This window comes from Lissotriton helveticus, chromosome 3_2 (assembly GCF_964261635.1).
Source record: "Lissotriton helveticus chromosome 3_2, aLisHel1.1, whole genome shotgun sequence".
NCBI lineage: Eukaryota > Metazoa > Chordata > Amphibia > Caudata > Salamandridae > Lissotriton > Lissotriton helveticus.
The window spans coordinates 272498481-272519771 of NC_136062.1; the positions used below are offsets into that span (position 1 = coordinate 272498481).

General features: G+C 44.9%; 1 protein-coding gene across 6 annotated transcripts in view; it reads right to left on the reverse strand.

Annotated features, from left to right (window-relative positions):
* Window positions 1–21291, reverse strand: part of HERC1 (HECT and RLD domain containing E3 ubiquitin protein ligase family member 1) — a 2088313-nt gene that overhangs the window by 1506279 nt on the left and 560743 nt on the right. For all 6 annotated transcript variants that reach the window (XM_078685198.1, XM_078685199.1, XM_078685195.1 and 3 more), the window contains exon 30: window positions 5202–5383. In XM_078685198.1, the coding sequence (XP_078541324.1) occupies window positions 5202–5383 (182 nt within the window). The remainder of the gene's footprint in view (window positions 1–5201; window positions 5384–21291) is intronic.

Genomic DNA, 21291 nt, shown 5'->3' on the forward strand with positions numbered 1-21291 from the left:
AGAGCTAGCCCTGTAATGCAGACACTCCCTCGTATCATCAGATGACCTTGACGGATGTGGTGAAGTAGAAGATCTTTTTGGCTTCCTGTTCTTCTTGTGCCAGTGGGACTTTCTCAATTTCCCAGACAACTTTGATGATGAGTGCCTGGAGTGTCTCCGCAAAAGATCTTGGGACCTTATTCTAAACTGAGATATTGAGTGTTTCTCTCCTTCAATGTCTTGCCGCGCACAGTGCGGCAGTCGACACAGATCCTGGCTTCGTGGTCGCACTCCAAGCACCAGAGGCACACCAAATGCGGGTCTGTCACTGACATCAGTAGATTTTTCTAGCGGAAATCCTGAAGCCTCAAGATTCTAGTGGAAATCCTGAAGCCCAAAGAGACAAGTTTCAAAATAAATCTCTACAAAAAGTTGAGAAAGGGTCAGTCAATAAATACTGGGACTTCTCTTCCTGGATCTGCACTGACTGGTGCGGAAAGAAAAGAACGAATGTCAGCACATTGGTGGGGGGGGGATGGGGATAGGGGGACTATATAGGCATGGTGCATGTCACTTCTGGCGCAGACTATGCCACAGTGCCGAACGACTAGTTATTTAGAACAATTGGTCCTTCACACAAATAGAAGTCAAAAACAATGAATATAGATCAGAATCAGTACTATATTGACTCACTATGTCCAGCCGGACATTTGGATTTAATAATTTAAAAAGGTGAGCATCAAAACAGAGCGTAATAGAGTGGGACACAGTCCTGTATCCTTCAAGGACGAAAACAAAAAGACATTCACAAATAGACGAACATTTTTCAGGCAAAACAGAAGGGCATATCTCCAATACAAAATAGTGAGGGCAAGCTTTTAAAGAAGTAGTCAGTAATGCACTGGCTTAACACATGGGTTTAACATGCATACTGTCTAAAGAGTCGAAGACATTTCGATCTATACCGACATACATTGATCATCATCAGGACGAGAGTTATTAGCACGCCTGAAAATTACACTACCTGGTTGGCGAGTGCAGGGGCGGAGGGTCCAGGGGTTATGGGGGAACCAGGTACGTGCTAACTGTCTGGAGTAGGGTCAGAAACCATTTCCAATAATAAAAACAGGCCCAGCCAAGGTTAATTCTATCTGCGCCAGTCGAGAGTAGGGAGGCGCCCGTGGCGGCAAGAGGCGTGATCGAGGTAAATGTGGCATCTTGCCAGTCACAAGGGATGCATTGAGTTCTATCACGAAGTGCGGAGCAGAATCGCTGGTGCCAGAAACGGTGGGGATGTGATGTCTTCAGCACATTGATCAGACATCCAAAGATGTGAGGAGTTTCGCCTTTATCTAAAGGTGGTGCGCAAATGACTGAAGCAAAGATGCCTTTAGCAAAAAGTCTTCGAGGTATGGAAAGACTGGTACTCACAACCTTCTAAGATGTATAGTGATCACCAGGATTACTTTCTTGAACACTCAAGAGGTACTGGTAAGGCCGAAGAAAGCACTAAAAACAGGAAATGCTTGTGGACCACCTGGAACCACAGTTAACACCTCTAAGACTGAAGGATGGGTATGAGGAAATAGGTGTTCTGCAAATCCAGTGCCACTATCCAGTCACCTGGATCCAGGACAGATAGGACTTGAGCCACGGTGAGCATCTTGAATTTGTCCTTTGCACTCATATCAGTTCCGGTCTATATTACAATTCACTTGGAGGTGAGAATAAACATGATAAAATTATAAATGATGGTAATGTAGACAATAACAAAACTAAATTAACACCTTATAATAAAATTAATGAGACTATCCCTCAGAACGGGTAGGTAGGCGGGAATCGATTAACACCCCTGCTGCTACAAATTAAATGGGACAGCCCGAGCACTTTGCAGGTGGCTACTAAAATGTCTTTATGAGTACATTCCAGTAGTTTTGTTATAAATTACATCAAATAGAATCAGCAATTCTCAGCAGGGCTGTTTTATTACTCATAGACAATGAATGGCAAATTGGCACTAGTCAGCAATACTGCTATATTTAATATGACAATATTACTTCTTCTCATGATTTAAGCTCTAGCACTGGGATAAGTAATAACATGTAAAAATATCTAATTAGCATTTTTTTGGCTAGTGCCAAAACACATCAGATATAAAGCAATACTTTTAAAGAGACAATAACAGCATTTCACAAGTCTCCACTTTGAGAATGCACCAGGGCTTCTTAGGAAGAAGCTTTAGATTTAAAGGGACAACAGTGACCCTGGTCAGCAAGGCTAACAAACTTTCAATGGTATGGCATAAGCAATTCTTACTATATCAAGCAACCTGCCAAACATACATATAACTATTCATACAGCTAAACAAACAGATAATATCCTAAACCAGACACAAAACACATCTCAAACCACAAATGAATCCAGTCTCGACCAACATAATTCTTAATCTCCGTGCCGTAACATCTACTTAGGGGGTCCATAACTGTTTATGAAGTTAAATATTATCAGTAATTAATAATATAATTACATACATAAAAAAAGCAAAACTCTAAATTAGAAAACACTGTAAATCTGAAGAAAGTGAAGTTAGAATATAGGATATGGAATCCTAGGCATGATTTTGTAGGTGCTTTGTTGTTACAGCAATTGAAGCACTGATAAGGGCAGAAAAAAGAGAGTAATTGGGAGAAAAAAGAGACAAATTATATTCCAGAGTCTAGCATATTGCTTTATCCTTTAGAAATAAGACTACATTTTGAAACTCTGGAGTCTTCCAATTAACTCCTTCGGTGCTCATGACGAGCCCAGCTCGTCATGAGTCACAGTGGAGCTGGGCTCGTCAGGACGAGCTGGGCTCGTCATAACGGCTGCGCTCGTCATAACGGCTGCGCTCCGCCCACGTGCGATTGATTCCCCGCCTGTGCGGGCAAATTAATCCGTGGGCGGAGTCGTGACAAGCCCAGCTCGTCATGAGCACAGCTCCACTGTGACTCATGATGAGCTGGGCTCGTCACGAGCACCGCGGCGCCGTGCTCACCCCACCGTCCCCCCACACCGTGGGGGAATTACCCCTGCAGCGAAGGGGTTAAAAACAATATAAAGATCTTTGTATATTTTTAATAGTGTGAATCAACTAAAATATTTCAAAATGTGTTCATCTGCTTGATACATATTTGTTTCTGTATTTCTGTGTATTGTTTTGGCTTTCTGAGAATTTTCTTATGCTGGGATCCCCTGCTTTCAGTACTATTTTAATGGGGGGTCAACATAAGCCAGAAGATTAAGAACTGCTGCATTACACCATACATACAGTTAAAAAGACAGACCTGCTGCGTTTGCCTGTGCTAGATTTACTCTCCCTACACTTCTGCATGCAATATGCAGACACATGATCTTGTTTGAAATTTACAGGCCAGTGTAACAAGCCATTTACAAATAGCTTGCTCTTTAAAGCATAAATGTAAACAGTAAAAAACAAGCATTGGAAATGCAATAGGTCTCGCATTAGGAAAGTTTGAGCTATTGGTCTTATAAATTAATTTTTTATTTATTTATGTGTTTGTTAAAATAGCTAAATTAATAGCTCTGTCATTTACAATGCCAATAGTTATAACTTTCGCAAATGTGACACCTATAGCATTTGTAATGCAACATGTTTTTTATTTACGTGACTTAAATGTATTAATATTACAAATAACAATGGCTTTTATTTTTTTTGTTAAATTAATTGTTAAATAATGTATTTAATTTGTAATGGCAATAGCTTAAACTTTTGTAAATAACTTTTGTGAAGATTATATTCAGTGTTTTTTATTGTGACGAATATCCAAGAACAGAAGTGAAATATTAACATCTTTTTTGCGATTTGTAATAAAGCTTGAAAACAGCTTGAAACAGTGTCGCCTGTCATGAACTGAGGGCTGTAACTCACTATGTAATGCACTATGTAAAGGCGACCACAAAATACTCTACCCGTGCCTAAAAAACACATGACTGTGTCTTTCCATAATGCAACTGGCGCTCATGTAAAGCGCTCCGATATCTTGGGTCGAGGTCAAGCAGTATAAAAACTGCAAAAACAAAAAAAGATAATAAGTGGCTGAGGTGGGATTCGAACCCATGCAGCTAGAGTAAAAAGGTCACTGGCGTGCAAAAATACAAGGGCTGAATATACGGTGCTCAACTACTAGGAGTGGCCCGGCTATGCGTCAAGAGGGTGTGGCTTAACGGCCAGATCGGCCGACTTTGAAGCTGCGGATCCAGGTTAGAGTCTGGCTAGAGGCTCAACATCAGTGTGATTCTGGGCAAACCACTTAATCTACCCGTGCCTAAAAAACACATGAATGTGTCTTTCCATAATGCAACTGGCGCTCATGTAAAGCGCTCCGATATCTTGGGGTCGAGTTCAAGCAGTATAAAAACTGCAAAAACAAAAAAAGATAATAAGTGGCTGAGGTGGGATTCGAACCCATGCAGCTAGAGTAAAAAGGTCACTGGCGTGCAAAAATACAAGGGCTGAATATACGGTGCTCAACTACTAGGAGTGGCCCGGCTATGCCTCAAGAGGGTGTGGCTTAACGGCCAGATCGGCCGACTTTGAAGCTGCGGATCTAGAGGCTCAACATCAGTGTGATTCTGGGCAAACCACTTATTCTACCCGTGCCTAAAAAACACATGAATGTGTCCCTCCATAATGCAACTGGCGCTCATGTAAAGCGCTCCGATATCTTGGGGAGGAGAAATGCGACACGGCGGGCAGGGGAGGGGCGCAGCGGGGAGAGCGGCATGAGGGTGTGAAGCAGCAGGGGCCTAAGCTTCACTTCAAAGGTGTGGGAGGAGTGCTGCTGGTGATTGACTGGCGATTTGATGATGTGCACGCGCATTTTAGGTCAATGCGCTTGCGCATTGACCTAAAAGCGCACAGGCACAGCATCAAATCGCCAGTGGAATCGCCAGTTAGGTAAACTCTCGATAAGCCCCTATATATCTCGCTCCCGCTCAATGCGCATGCGCATTGAGATAGGTCGCTCGACCTAAAAATCATACTTTCAGTCATGAAATAATGGTGTTTCTTGAGTTTTACACCACATATTATGTGTTGTAATACTGAATTATATTGAATATATATGTATATTTTCATAACATAATACACGTTTACTGCCCTTGAATGTCACTGTTGACCAACAAGTCTTTCCAAATTATCAAAAGAGCTGAAACATTACCTCTAAAGTCTTTCTTTTCATTATCACCATTCATGTCCCCATTTTTTTCTTCTTCACACTTCTCATTTCCAAAGGAAACTAATACCATTCCACTGGCTTGCGACAAGAGATTCTTCAACTGGCTGCAAAGTAGGTCAAGCAAGGACTGCACCACTTTAGGATTTAATTTATCAGCATATGTCCTGATGGAAAAAGTCAACAAAAAATTGCTACAATGAATCTGGAAAACTGTGCATTTTTTATGAATAACTATTGGCATATTCAATAACAGCCTTTGCATATATTATAGTGTCCTGTTCAACAGCCTTACATAAACAACTAAGAAATCTACAGTTTCAATCTATTACACATCAATCAAGCACTCATTCAAAAAAACATACGTATTTTAAGGCTTAACAAATTTAAGTGTTTAAAAATCAGCAGTAACATCTTCCAATGAGTATTCAAACTGTGGTCTGTTTAATATACTGAGAGATGTAAAATATTCCTACTATTAGCCACAGATTCTAATGTTTCTGTGTCTAATGCCTCACATATTAGCCTTCGCGCAGCCATACATCTGTCCAGAAACCACCAACTGGCACACTATCATGTGTTTCTATGATCAGTGCTAGAGCAATAAAAGCCTTTGATCGATTTGTTAGGTCCAGGCAACAATCCTTTTACCAATTGCGAGCTACGAGCAACGTCAACACAGACCTGCAGAAAGTGTATCCTGCAAGTCCTCTCAAGTTTTGTTATACACTGAAACTAATTGAAATTACTTGCTTCCCATGGAGAAACAGTTGGCAGTTAGGAGTATAGCTCCTCTCTATCTTGTAAAACCTCTCTTTGGTATAATAAGTAAGGAATGTTTATTTAAACTACAAACCAAAACCTTGAAAATATCTACCTTGTTACTTACTGTAAGGGCCTGCACTTCATTTGTACTCATTCTATTCACCAACATCCATCACTCACTGCTCCTTATTTTTCTAGAAGTATGATGAATGTGGTACTCAACACATTTGGAACAACTGCTTTATTTCAGTATTTTCCCAGAATATTAGTTCCCCCTGCAGGTTACACCATGGAGGCCTGCGAGCTTCTCTCCATACAACCACCCCAAGATGTGGCATAATTAAGTACCTGTACAAGTAATAAATAGCATATTTTACTTACCTATACCAATCAATTTGAAGCTTCTACTGCTGAAGATTGATATACTTGGCACACACCTGCCATATAGAGTTGAGTGTGGACATTACAAGTTGGTTTTGTTTGAAGTAAAGATTTTGAATGACCCATGATCCCAAGATTGCAAAAGTAAAAACCTACACTATTAAGTTGTTTTCCACTATCATGCATCAGCAAGCCTTTATTGTGTTCCTGTTCAGGTTTGAAAATATGGATCTCCCACACACCATATTGAAGAAAAATCATTCAAAACATGTAATGGCTACGGCTGCCTTGGTGCTGGATCAGCAGAAGTCATATACAAATGAATTATGTAGAGGCAGGTCAAGGGGAATATGTCATGTATGTTTACCCCCAAATTGTAGTAAAAAATGTCCCTAGTCGAAACGGCTGTCTGGATTTACCAAGAGACAATAATTAGGATTGCTGTTTGGTATGGAAGGGTTTCAGTGCAAGTAAACCACTCCAGCACCAAAAATATAGACCATGGCACACTAAAGAATGCATCAGCAGAGCTCTCGCAAGACACTGGCTGGCCAGTTGTCAAAGACGTTAAGGGGACTTACTCAATAGAGAGAACAGGGGGGGGGGGGGCTCTGGTACTCCAGAGACCCACTGAGAGTGGAGTTGTGATTAAGTGTCCTCGAACAACTCAATCTTTGGAGAACAATTGTCTCCAGTGAAAGCCACACAACTAAGAAAATACAGAGGGTTCCACATAAACACTCCGAGCATCATCCCTTCAATTCCTAATGGAGTTTCAGCTACAGTCCAAGGAATAGCACAGATACACCAAAAATGGAGTCCTGAACCACCATAGAAAAACATTTGACAGCGGCTCAGCCTGATGTTCATGAAGAACCTTGACTGAAATGGCCTTTTGTCACCATGGGGTCAAGACTCCTAACTTAGAAGTCCAGAACAGCAGCCTCAACACCGGGATATGGATATGGATAGCTTGTTTTTTTTTCAACTTAGGGCAGTGAAGAACTGCCAGACAGGTCCTCAGAGAATGTGCCTTTCACTAAAACGCATTACCCAACTTGGCTATGTATTTAGTGTATTGATAAGGAGCAGCAAGCTTAACTTGCGCAGCATACATAAATAGCAAATTCCAAATGTGTGTACCAAGCTGGCTTTTTATGTAGTATACTAAAGTAGGGGTAAATCATGCAAGACGTCCAGACGACCCTTATTGGCTTTCTAGGGGCTTCTTTAGTAATCCAAAGTGCTCTATTAGTGGCAGTGAGATCAAGCAGCTTAAGCTTATCAGAGGGAGTGTTGAGCATTTGTTGTATACACAGTCAATGAATGAGCAACACACTCAAAACGAAATCCGAGAACAATTAAGAAAAATAACAGACGTTTATATAGTTTTAGACACCAAGATCTTCGGGATCAGGTAAGTACTTTATTAATTATTGTTTTTACAGAGAAAACAGTAAAAATAGCAGAGCTATCAGACTTGAGGCATGAGCATCAAACGCAGTAATGTTACCCTATTGGGACAGACGACATGTACTGCAAACATATACTTTCAAGTATTTGTAGAGGTGCCCTTTTGGAGATAAGGCGTTTGGGGACCAATGTCCAAAGTACCACCAGCCGTTTGGGTTTACCTGCCCTGTTGTTTCCGGGTGCAGAGGTGCTGTTCACAATGGTAGCCTCAAGTGCAGTTAAAGTTTAAAGGGACCTATCAAGACAACAGAAGCTGCAAAGGGGGAATTGGTGTCAAGTCCGGCAGGACCCAAATAGGGGCTCAGATCATGAGGGACTCTGGAGCAGAGGGACTCTGGAGCAAGGGGACTCAGTGGGTTTCCATGAACCTGGACTGGGGGCTCGGGTGCAGAGGTGTTTGGCCCACTGGGACTTACGTTGGAGGCTATCATGTTTCTTGGGCAGACCTGGAGAGGGAAAGAAAACAAGAAAGCAGAACCACTATTGGTGTAGGCCTGGTCAGTCCTGGAGTCCCTCGACGGGAGGTCAGGTTTAGCAGCGGCGGTGCTCGGGCTAGACACTCAATAAGCCTTAATTGCGAAAAATACTCTGGTACCCAAGGGTATTGGTGCACGGAGGCTCCTGGAGGGTCCAGCGTCTTGGAACTCGCAGGATAGATGGCACTGGTCTCTTGGAACCAGGGTGACCTCCTCTTTGTGAGATGCTTCCTCGGTGGGCCCGATAGGCAGCAAAACGAAGACTTGGGCAAGTGCGGTCTGGTCCAGCAGATGTAGGGGGCTGGCTCTTCCACCCCAAGGGAGATACTCTCTGGTTGACAAAGCAATGGGCAGTGCTCACAAGACTTAGTGCGATGCACAGCTTTTCAATGAGCTGTGTCGCTGCAATGGTTGAGATTCCAGCAGTAAGGCAGGGATTGATGCCAAGTTAAGGGTAAGTTCTTAGGTCTCGCGGTGACTGCTCTTCTTTGTCCTTCTGTTCCCAGGCAGACACATCTGATTTCCTGTTGTCAGGGAATCCCTAAAATTCTGAATTTTAGAGGCAATTAAGGGTGTGTAGTGTTACTATGGGCTACTTACCCCTGGGGTGACTACACCCCCTATATGACCACTTCATGTAGAGAGTGGGCATAATCCTGACCCACAGTTCCTAGTTTTCCCAAATCCAAAATGGTGAACAGTTTCTTGGCTGTCCACTTCAGGTGGCCCACCTTAGGGGTATGCCTAATATGAAAGTGTAACACGCCTACTCTGTTGCCAAATGTACCCCAGGGTCGGGGGTGGTATTCCCATAACAAAGGCAGTAGAGGCCTTGAGGCCGTTGGCCTTGATATGCCAAATCACTAGCCATCCTCCTGGAGGATGTATTACCACCTTACTGTGGAGCAGGCATTGTTTCTGGCCCCTGAGAGCGTGGCCTCTCACCTACAGGGGGTCAGAAACGTGTCTGTGGTGGCAGGCTGGACCATACCAGTCAGCCACACTCTTGAGGACTACTAGGTTTTCAGGGGGGCAATCTGATAATGGCATCAGTATAGATTTATTGAGATGAGGTGTTTGAGTCCAAATAGCATTATGTTCAGTGAAGCCATTATGAAGCTGGGTAACTCGTAATGACCAGTGCCCAGTACATATACTTAAGATGGCTTCTTAATCACTTGCAATGCCTTAGTAATGTAACTAAATCTCACAGAGGCATATGTACTCGTGTAGATCTGTCCTCATATGTAATATAATGCACACTGCCTCAGGGTTCTAAGGTCTGCAGTAGGGGTGACTTAAATATAATACATGCTGTGTACCTGGGCATTCCATGCAGGGAGTGTTCTATGTCATGTTTTCAGAAGGGTTTGCGCCCTTTCACGCATCCTGCAATGGCAATCTACATGCAGTCTTTGTGTGGGTCCCTTTGGGTGGCATAATACATGCTGCAGCTCATAGGAATCCTCTTTACTACCCATGCCCTTGGTACCATAGGTATAATTTACCAGGGACATACAGGGGTGCTAAAGTCCTTGTCAAAGGGGGAACAATTAAGCCTGTTGCAATTTTAGGGAAAGAGCACTGGTGCAGGGGCCTGTTTACTAGGAACCCAGTGGACATCCAGTCAAGAACATCAGTACCAGTGGGCAAAAGGTGGGGGTGACCATGACACAAAGGGTCACAATGTGAGTAAATCGGAGACATGAACTGGGGTGAAGACATATCACCCTTCATATTAGGACGTTATGTTGGTGTGAAAGGAAATCTGAACCTTGTAGTGAAATTCAAATGCTGAATTTGACACTAAAAATGTCAGTGTCTTTTTCAAAGGTTAAACCCAGCTAAATAGTGCTGTAATATAAACCGTAAGTGGTAGCACCTATATATTTAAAAAATGATCACATAATCTAACTACCATGTTGTGAGTGACGCTGAAGCCAGTCAGCACACATTTACATTGGATCAGTTTCTAAAGCCAATCTATTTCTAAATTTGGTCTGAAAAACTTTAATGGAAGTGATTCTTGTTATACACAACGTATTATAGAAAATGAAAATCATTAGTCAATATAGAGTTTTGATTTCTATGTTATGAGGGTGTTGGAATATCCTACTTACCAGTATGCATCTGTTCTTGGCATGTAGGGCTGCTGATATTCACATCTTATGCATAGATCGCCGCCTAGTGTTGGGTCCGGATGATTGCACCTTGTTGTCCTGGAAGAGTCTTCGAAGTATCACGAGATAGGTGGCTCCTCCCTTGGACTACAGTGCGCATGGGCATCCCTTCCATCCTCAGATTGTTTTTCGCCATTGTGGCAAGGAAGGAGTAGTATACATTAAGTGATGTCCATGCTAGAAATTAATTTTGAGTGCTATAGCTGCGACAGGCACCGGGGAGGAGGGAGGGCGATGTGAATATCAGCAGCCCTACATGCCAAGAACAGATGCATACTGGTAAGTAGCATATTCCGTTCGAGGCATGTGGGCTGCTGAATTCACATCTTATGCATAGAATGTATAACAGTTTCCTCCTAGCGGCGGTTGCCTGTGCCAGCTGCAGCAGTTTGAAAAAGAGTTCTGAGGACAGCCTGTCCCACAGCAGCTTTCTGTTTGGAGTGTACATCCACGCAGTAGTGTTTGGTGAATGCATGTATGGTGGTCCATGTGGCTGCCCTACATATATCCTCTAGAGGAATGTTACCTAGGAAAGCCAAGGATGCCCCTAACTTGCGTGTTGAATGCGCACGTGGGGGAACTGTTAATGTGCGTTTAGCTTTTTGATAACAGATTTGTATGCACTTAACAATCCATCTGGCTATACCTGATTTGGAAATGGGGTTGCCTTTGTGCTGTGGGGAGAGAAGGCAACAAACAGTTGTTTAGTTTTCCTGAAATCTTTTGTCCTGTCTATGTAATACAGGCAAGCTCTTTTAACATCTAGTGTGTGCAGTGCTCTGTCTGCCACTGACTCTGGATTAGGGAAGAATACTGGCAGTTCTATTGTTTGGTTAATGTGGAACTGTGACACCACCTTAGGCATAAAATTAGGGTTGGTACGTAGCATCACCCTATTAGCATGAATCTGTATGAAAGGCTCCTGGATAGTGAGGGCTTGCAGCTCAAAAAACTCTCCTTAGCGATGTGATTGCAACGAGAAAAGCCACTTTTCATGTGAGAAATTGTATCTCACAAGAGTGAAGAGGTTCAAAAGGTAGTCCCATTAGTCTGGTGAGAACTATGTTTAGATTCCAGACAGGTGAAGGCAAGTGTCCGGGAGGAATCACTCTTTTGAGCCCCTCCATGAAAGCTTTAATGGCAGGCACTTTGAAAAGGGAAAGGTGCTGTCTGTTTTGAACAAAAGCTGCCATTGCAGCTAAATGTATCCTGATGGAACTATATGCCAGATTGCATCTGTGTAGATGCAACAAATAACATATAATGTTTTGTGTTGATGCATCCAGCGGATTTATGTCATTATTGGAACAATAAATGACAAAACGCTTCCATTTGGCCGCATAGCACGCCCTGGTTGTAGGTTTTCTAGCCTCCCTGATAATGCTCATACAATCAGGGGGCAGGTTGAGGCAGCCAAACTCTATGACCTCAGGAGCCATATTGCAAGGCTCAACTGTTGCGGATGGGGTGCTGAATGTCTCCACGGCTCTGAGTGAGGAGACTGGGTGTGAGTCGCAGTCGCTGGTGAGGCACCACTGAAAGTTCTAGGAACGTGGTGTACCATGCTTGTCGTGCCCATGTTGGAGCAACAAGGATGAGTGTCATGGAATACTGCCGCAGTTTGCGCGCTACCAGCGGGATGAGCGGTGCTGGAGGAAAAGCGTACGCAAATCTGTTTGACCAGTTCATCCATATCGCATTGCCCTGAGACTGCGGGTGTGGGAACCTGGCGGCGAAGGTGTGGCATTTTGCGTTTTCTTTTGTAGCAAATAGGTCTATCTCTGGATGACCCCACTGCTGGAAATATGGTTGTAGCACTGAGGGATGAATCTCCCAGTCGTGCATTTGATGGCTGTGCCTGCTGAGCAGGTCCGCTATCTGGTTGTCCTTGCCCGGGAGGTGTTCCGCCATGAGAAAGATGTTCCTTTGAATGGCCCACTTCCACATGCTCTGGGCTAGGTGTGACAATTGTGGGGAGTGTGGAGTGTGTCCCCCCCTGCTTTTGGATATAATACATTGCAGTCATGTTGTCCGTCCGGATCAGCACGACTTTGTTGCACACATGCAATTTGAATGCCTTCATCGCCATGAAGATTGCCATCAGTTCCAGTAGGTTGATGTGCATCTTCTGCTGCTGCGTCGTCCATAGTCCCTGCACCGTATAATGGAGGACATGCGCTCCCCAGCCTTGGAGAGATGCGTCCGTTGTCAGCACTATTTGTGGTACAGGCTCTTGGAACGGTCGTCCCCTGCACAGGTTTTGTGTGTTCCACCAATGCAGAGCGTTGTGAGCACGACCGGTCACCAACACTAGGTCCTTCATATGTCCCTGAGCCTGGTTCCACGGTCGTGCCAAGCACTCCTGAAGCGGACGCATGTGTAGCCTCGCGTGAGGGGCTATAAAGATGCAGGAGGCCATCATGCCTATCAGCTGCATAAACACTTGCGCTGGAAGTGAGTGATGGGGTCTGAATATTTGAATCAGCAATTGCATGCTGTTGATTCTTGCTGAATTTGGTTGTGCAGTTGCTGCCAGAGTGTTTATTTCCGCGCCTAAGTACTGTTGTATGTGTGCGGGTTGAAGATAAGATTTTGGGTAGTTCAGTGAGAACCCTAGACTGTGTAGGAGGTGAATTGTGCGTGACATGTGGCTTGCACATTGCTGGGCCGACTTTGCTTGGATAAGCCATTCGTCCAGATAGGGATAGACATGGATGTGTTGTCTCCGAAGGTGCGCAGCTACTGTCGCTAAGCACTTGGTAAACACCCTGGGGGCTGTAGTGACCCCAAAAGGCAGGACCTTGAACTAGTAATGCTGGTTGTTTATGGTGAATCTGAGATATTTCTGTGACCTGGGTGAATTGGAATGTGGAAATATGCGTCCTTCAGGTCCAGGGTTGCTAGGAAGTCCCCATGACTGAGCAATGGTAGAACCTGCTGCAGAGTGAGCATGTGAAAATGTTCTGACAAGATGTATTGGTTCAAGGGTCTGAGGTCTAGAATGGGCCTGAGAGACCCGTCCTTCTTTGGGATTATAAAGCACAGTGAGTACACCCCTGTACCCTGTTGTTCTAAAGGCACAAGTTCTATGGCCCCTTTTTGCAGCATGCAGATGACTTCTTGCTGCAATAAGTGCATGTGCTCTGCGGACATAGGATGGTGCCTTGGGGGTATGTTGGGTGGAGTGGAGGTTAGTTCTAGACAATAGCCGTATTGGATAGGTTGTCTAACCCACCTGTCTGTGGTAATGCCTTCCCAGACTGGCAGGAACTGCTGAAGTCTTCCCCCGACCGAAGTTATATGGTCTGGGGGCAGTGACAAGACGTCACTGTTTATTGGTGGCGGAGGACCTGGCATTATTATTTCCTCGTCCATCTGCCTTTGGTGCTGTTCCCACGGTATCCACCCCTATTGCCTTTGTTATAGGTGGTTTGCGTTCCTCCTTTGTTGTATTGTGCTTGCTGTGATGCTTGACCTCTAGAAGCTCCCCTGTTACCGGAGCGACGAAAGGAACCGCCCCTGAACGACTGTGACTGCAGAGCGCCCATGGATTTGGCTGTCTCAGTGTCTTTTTTAATTTTTTCTAGGGTTGTGTCCACATCAGGACCAAAGAGAAAGTCGGGGTTAACCGGCTGATTGAGTAAAGTTGTTTGGGTCTCTGGCTTGAATCCAGAGATACGGAGCCAGGCATGCCTTCTGAGCATCACACTTGTGTTGATGGCCCTAGCTGCTGTGTCTGCTGCATCTAGCGCACATTTAATGGATGCGTTTGTAATTAGCTTCCCTTCCTGTATTAGCATTTCTGCTCCCTCCTTATAAGTGTCAGGCAGGCGTTGTAGTAGCTGCTCTAACGTGTCGTAATGAGCTCTATCATATCTGGCTAATAGGGCCTGCGTATTTGAGATTCTCCAAATATTTGCCGCTTGAGCTGCCACACGTTTGCCAGAAGCCTCCAAGATTTTGGATTCTTTGTCCGGAGGAGGAGCGTCACCACTTGTTTGAGAGTTCGCTCTTTTACGAGCATTAGCTACCACCAAGGAGTCCAAAGGTAGCTGGCCTATGATATACGTAGGGTCCACAGGCGCAGGCCTGTATTTCCATTCAATTCTGGGGTTTACAACCCGTGCCCGTGTGGTTTCTTTGAAAATTTCACTAGCGTGTTTAAGGACACCCTTAAGCATAGGTAATGTTTTTACTGATCTTTCTGAAGTTGAGAAAGTATCAAACAGAAAGTCCTCCTCTACTGGGTCAGCGTGCATGTCCACATCATGGTTAAGGGCTGCCCTTTCAATTAATGCGTTAAACGCAGCTGTATCTTCAGTAGGCGATGTTTTGACTGTATATGATTGAGTGTCAGGTGTGGTGTGTGGTTGACCAGGGTCAACAGGGTCAGTCCAGGGTTGAGACTCCTCCTGATCTGTGTCGACAGGATAATTAAATTCATCCTCATTGTATCCTTCCCCCAATCCTCAGTGGTATGTGTGGGAGAATAGGTATATTCCTGTCCATAGGACTCTATAGGTTCAAAAAGAGAAGGTGAGTTAGCAGAGTCCCTTTTCTTTTTCAGTGGTATTTTGTATGAACCCATTGGATGTTCTGGAATGATTCTCCTTTTATAAATAGTGAGTCTTCCAGTTTCGGAGTCGATGAAAAGTTTCGACTGATTATCATAGGATGGTGGTTGGAACAGTACATCCCCATCCATGGGCTGTGCCGTCGAGGTCTCCAACGATTTTGTTGTTGTGTTGGTGCTTCTTTGTACTTGTAAAGCCTTAGGACGCGCAGTCGGGGGCAGTCCGTACTTTATCGGTGGCGTAGGCCTTGGAGACGGACTGACTTGCGTGGAGGTTGGTGCCGTCTTCGATCCGACCGACTTTGTATTATCACGGCGCTGTTCGTGGGCATGCGTCGACACGAGCTCTTGGTGCGCAGGAGTCACGCTTCTGTGCTTCGACTTGTTATGTTCCTTCGGGTCGAGTTTTGTTTTCGACTCGAAGGCCTTGATCAGTAGCGGCCTGGGGGCGTGAGGCTTTGGATCGATAGTCTTCTGAGCCTTACGTCCTTTGTCAGTGTCGCCATCTTTGGACTAAGACGTTGACGGCGTCAGCGTGACGTGCTTGACTGTAGACACAGCCTTTGTCGATCCGATCTTCGGTTCGACACACCCCTTTGACCCCAAGGGGTCGACCACACTTCTCAATGTGATTGGATCCAAAGGCGTCAATCCGATGACCTTTGTTATCAGTTTCGGTTTCGATTTAGCCTCTTGTGCTTTCGGTTTCGATTTCACCGTTGATTGTGGTTGATTGACCGATGGCTCTTTAGAAATGTTCTTAGCCGGGCCTTGAAGCGGGGCTATAGAACGTGGATGAAGATCTTGGCTAAGGCCTTCCGGCGATGCCTCGACCTGAGCCTTGGAAGGTACAGTGTCATTATCGGGCCCCGCGACCGCTGTTGGGCCTTGCTCATCGCTTGAGTCGTCATCGACGGCTCCGATGGCTTGTGCGTCGTCCCCTACCTCGACGACGTCTTCATCATGGACGTAGTCTTCATCTTCGTCCTCCTCATAGTTTGAGTTTTGCTCCGACGCGGGATCCGATTGTTGATCAAGATCCCCCTCTTCTACGCCCTCGTCGTCTTCAGCCTCGAAGATGTTCTCTGGGTCGGGCGCCGTCTGCCGCGCCGACTGCCTTGCTGCGCGTCGAAACCTAAGTGTTTTCTTCGACCTGAATCGAGAACAGGCCATGCAGCTGGCCTCGGTGTGGTCCGGTGACAGACATTTATTGCACACCGGGTGCACATCGTTGTGAGGGTATTGTGAGTTGCAAACGGGGCACCGTTTGAACGGACTCCGTTCCATAGTAGACCGTTGATGGGGCCGTCGGTGTCGAAAAAGTAAATTGTCCTTCGACGTCCGGCTTAAAGAATTGGAAGAAGTATAAGTCACCGAATGAAAGACAATACCGCCGCCCCTAAGGCCTTTTGGCCTTGAAGAAAGTCTTTTACTCCGATTCCGAACGTGAGTTACGAAAGTACATCCGAACCCAATGGCGGAAAAAAACAATCTGAGGATGGAAGGGATGCCCATGCGCACTGTAGTCCAAGGGAGGAGCCACCTATCTCGTGATACTTCGAAGACTCTTCCAGGACAACAAGGTGCACTCATCCGGACCCAACACTAGGCGGCGATCTATGCATAAGATGTGAATTCAGCAGCCCACATGCCTCGAATATTTCATTCCGTTTTAGGAAATCAGTTGAAGGAGCTACTCATTTTCAATAACGCTATTCATCCTTAGAGTATTCCCAAGGGGTGTGCCTGACTTTCTTCAGATCTCAAGGCAGGAGAGGTTGTGGTAGGAACGGGTACAGGTGACCGATGTTGCATTGCAGAGTGAGTGTCCTATTAACTTGTTTGGAGGTAACTACAATACATAAAACCTTCAACACCATATTAACTACAGTGGAGAACATATCTAACCAGGGTATTGCTCACTGCCTGAAGATGGCCTGTGCCACTTCGGAATGGAGATACCACTCGAGGTTTGACAGCCGATGTCGCTGGTATTCGGGGTTCCTGGTAAGTAGTTAACCATCAGAAACATCTTTTTGGGGTCCAGTCCGCTCCACAGTTGTAGAGCATCCTGACAGAGGAGACATAAGCCCCACCCACTCTATCACAGCCTTCTTCCTAATTGCAGTGCCACACAGCAGTTGCGTTGTCTGTTTAGGACTTGTACTAGCCTTCCCTTGATGAATGGTAAGACGTTTTTCAAGGTCAGGTGGATCGGATAGCTGTTTGTTAGAGACCAGAGGTTGTTGTCTTAATCTCCTGAAATGGTTTCTTCAACTCATTAAAGATGCATGTTGGAAATGTGACATTTGGATGAGGAAGGGACAATGGCCTGCCAATTATCAGATTGGCTCCCAACTGCCACGAGGTCAAGAGCAATCTCTTGAAAGATCTGGACAGAGTCTCAGAGAGAACCACATTGCCTGCCCCATTGAACTGTTAGGTTCTATAACAGGGACCTAATGTGCCATCTGACATACGGGACGAGGAAGCACGATACTACTAGAAGCCTCAGAAGCATTCTCATGGAGACCCAGGACTGTCCTGGCTTTTTTGCAACAGTGGAAAAGCCTTGAACATACTATGTCCAGGGTAGCTCCTACGAGGGGCATCATCAGCATAGGGTGCAGGTCGGTTCTTGCCTGTTGATGGTGGTTACAGACATCCTGAAATACTACTGGGCCTCACAGCTCCTTATGGGTAATGATTGGGTCTTCGCGGACCGCCAGGACCTGACATATAGGGTGGATAGAGAAGATGCATGTTGAGGGGGCCATAAGGTCCTCTCTTGTATGGTGCGAGAAGAGACATATCCCACAGCACACTTGGACAGTGGTCAGAGTCTCGAGGAAAGCCACTAGATTCTTAGGCTGCACAGGGAGACTTACGGATTTGAAAACGTTTTGGCACAGTCGATTGTTGTATGAGGCGGGAGGACTAAGAGATTTCTCGTAATAGGCATAGAGCACCTGGGTGATATCTGGAGAGCCCAACCTATAGTCCGCTTTGAAGACCTTCACCAGGAGTACGCTCTAGCAGAATCGAAATACTTTTGGTATTTACAGCTGGGGCTCACCTTCAGATACCACATACAAGAGGGGGAACAGCTACCCGAGTCCTCCCCTCTGGGGGTCCTGATACTCACGGACGCCATATTGACAAAGGGGTGTCGGCAATTTATCAAAAACTGTTTAACAACTCCCTTGACCCGCTGGGTCCACTGAAGGTGGTGTGGGAGGGGGACCTTGTGGATGAGGATTAGACGGAGGCCCTCCAAAACCCGCAAGACACAGCTATTTGCACCCGATTTAGATTGGTCCAATTTAAAATACTACACAGGTTCCATTACTTGCAGACCTTACTGCATAAAATAGTCAGAGCGGAGTCTATGGTGTGCAGGAGGGGGAGTGGAAGTGAGGGCGCGTTTTTCAATTTCCTCTGGAAGTGCCTACTCATAGAGAGCTCCTGGGTGAAAACAACAGGATAATGTCTCAGGTTGTATGGCTGGAGGTCCCCGTGGACGTTATATGGCTACTCATGGGGATTACCGATGAAGCATTGTGACCTAAATATACAAAGATCTGGCTGCGGCTGGCAGTGGCCAACTGAAATATCAGGAGGGCATGGGGTGTTTCAGCCCCTTCGGTGACAGCAGACTGGGAAGCAGGCTTGGATTGGTGCCAGAGGGCGGAACAAATGATATACAAAAGTAGAAGTTGCCCCAAAAAGTGGGAGAAAGTGTGGGAAGCCTGATGTGTGTATAGGGGGTAAGATTTACAGGAGAATTTGAGACAGCCACAGGGGTGGGGAGGGGTGGGAGGGGGGAGGGGGAGTGATTGAGGTGCAGACGAGCACATTCTGAATATTATTGGGCCGTAAAAGCACCACTCTCGAATTGCTGAGAAACACCTACTCTGACATGTAATGAACCAATAAAAAATAATTAAAAAATAAAATAAAAAGTATGCTGGTCTTTTACTGCCTTCATTCTTAACCGCACCCATGCAGAGCTTTTTCCCGCTGTGCGCTGGAAAATGAAAAAACCCATTGTTCATGACGAGCTCACCTTGTCATGAGTGTACCAGAGGTACACCTCATGACGAGCTGAGCTCCTCATGAGCGTCGAAGGGGTTAACAACTCTCCCTCAAAGGAGGTTTGACACTGATCAATGCAAAGCTCCAACAACATCTACTCTGCCTAACACTGCTCTTAAGCTATGAAAGCTAAGGGTCAAAATGAAGTCACAATACTGGGGTTTTGAAAGCAAGGTTGGTATTAACTGGTAGAGGTCTTGAAAGGTGGAAGAAAGCAGATGTGCAAAGGAGGGGTGTGTTTTGATTTGATAAGAGTGGCAGGTGCAACTCACTCTGGGAGCAACTAGGACAAAGAGAGAGAAAAAAGTAGGCAAAGTGATGTTCTGTTATTTTGCAAAACTGGGGAAAAAACATTTGAGGGACTATTTTGCAGTTAGTCATATCAGGGAACATGGAACTGGATCAACCTAAAGTCCAAAAGTGTCTCAAACGGCAACTAAGATGTAAAAACATTTTTTTTAAAGCACAGGTTAACCAGGGATGCCTCCTAATCTTGTTTTTATTCAACCAGCATAAGGTCAACCGCTCCTCAGCCTAGAAGAATTACTTTTTCACTTTCTGCAATACTGATGATTTTGTAATTCTATTAGGAAATGAAAAATGTTCCAGAGAGGAAACTTCCATGTCCAGAAAACTACTGCATTATAAAAGCCTGGGGTAGATTGTCGTCCAGCTCGGTAGGATATGGCCTAGCTGGCTGAGTGGACAATCCGATTAGTCAAGGCTGATTAGCATATGGTTGTTCCAGGTCTGTAGTGACGCAGTGAAAAACGATAGACTGGAATGTGATCCAGATAAACCACCAGTAGTCGTTATTAATGAATACTTTCCACCTTCACTTTTTCGTTTGCTTGAAAACTAGTGTTCGGTGAACAAAGAAAAATCTAAACTACCAGGATAGGACCCTCAGAGTGCAGCAACTAAAAACAAAAATAATTCTACTGAAAGGCTTTCCATTAGACAGAGTAATTGACTTACTTCCTAAAAGCCTCGCACTACGAAATCAGCTACTAAACTTGAAACTACACCAAAACACATCTTCTGTTTTGGGCGTAACCACAGGGTGCAAATATCACCTATCTAGAACAGCTATTCCAAGTCAAAGTGTGCTCCCTGTATGGTATGGAAGGCAGCTCTGTTGGCTCAGGCGGCAGAATAAAATCTTAATTTGGATTAAAGATTGATTTTAGAGAAAGGTGCAGTGATTGAAGGAGACTCTGTATTTACCCCCGTCAAACCACACCTGAAATGAAACTAGAGTACCCCATTAAACAAACCACCTCAATGACTGGTGCAGAGAAAAGTTGCAAAAGATAATGCCTGCTCTCCCATTAAGAAACAAATATAGTCAGAGACCTTAAAACTGAGCTTGGCATGGTGACATCTATGTCAATAAAAAGTAACATGAACCAATCTAGGATAAGACCGCAAAAACGCTAGGCTTAACCGTATTTCCTTCCCCATCCACTTTAATTGAGATTACTCCCCTGTCCTGGTACCAGTCCATTTGACTAATGGAGGACAGAGGGATGTATAATGATAATGGACCTCTTCCAAGGCCCAAGTATAAAATCATTCTCACATTGTAAAGCGGAGTATAACTTGAAGGTGAAGGAGCTAGGCTATATTAGGAGCAAGTAAATCATTAGGTGCTCCATCACAGTGTCAAAACTGCAGGCAAAAGAGGACACCCTAAATTTGAAAAAGCACTTGGCCTATGCATAATTATGAGAGCAGTCATTTCTAAACTGCATGCAATGTTGGTGGACAGTCAAAAACCCATAAACTGGTCTCGTATTTGTAAGTGGGAGAAGTTCTTATGGAAAGTGAGAGACCATATGCAATAGTAAAGTCTGTATTAAGACCTCAATAAAAGTACTGTTTTAGGAACAGAAAGATTAATCCCCCCATTATACAAGACTGACATTACACCCCATCAAAGATACATTGTATCCCCAGCGATGTTAGAGAGGTTGCACAGAAAATGGAGATACCCTTCAGATTTGGTGCAGTAAGTCATAGGCTTACCCCTGGAATTTATGTACTGGAACTAAGACTGGCCAGATACAAGGGCATAACCAAACAAGACTGGTACTTATGTTGCAATGTTTGGGAGCGGGAAAGCTAGCAAA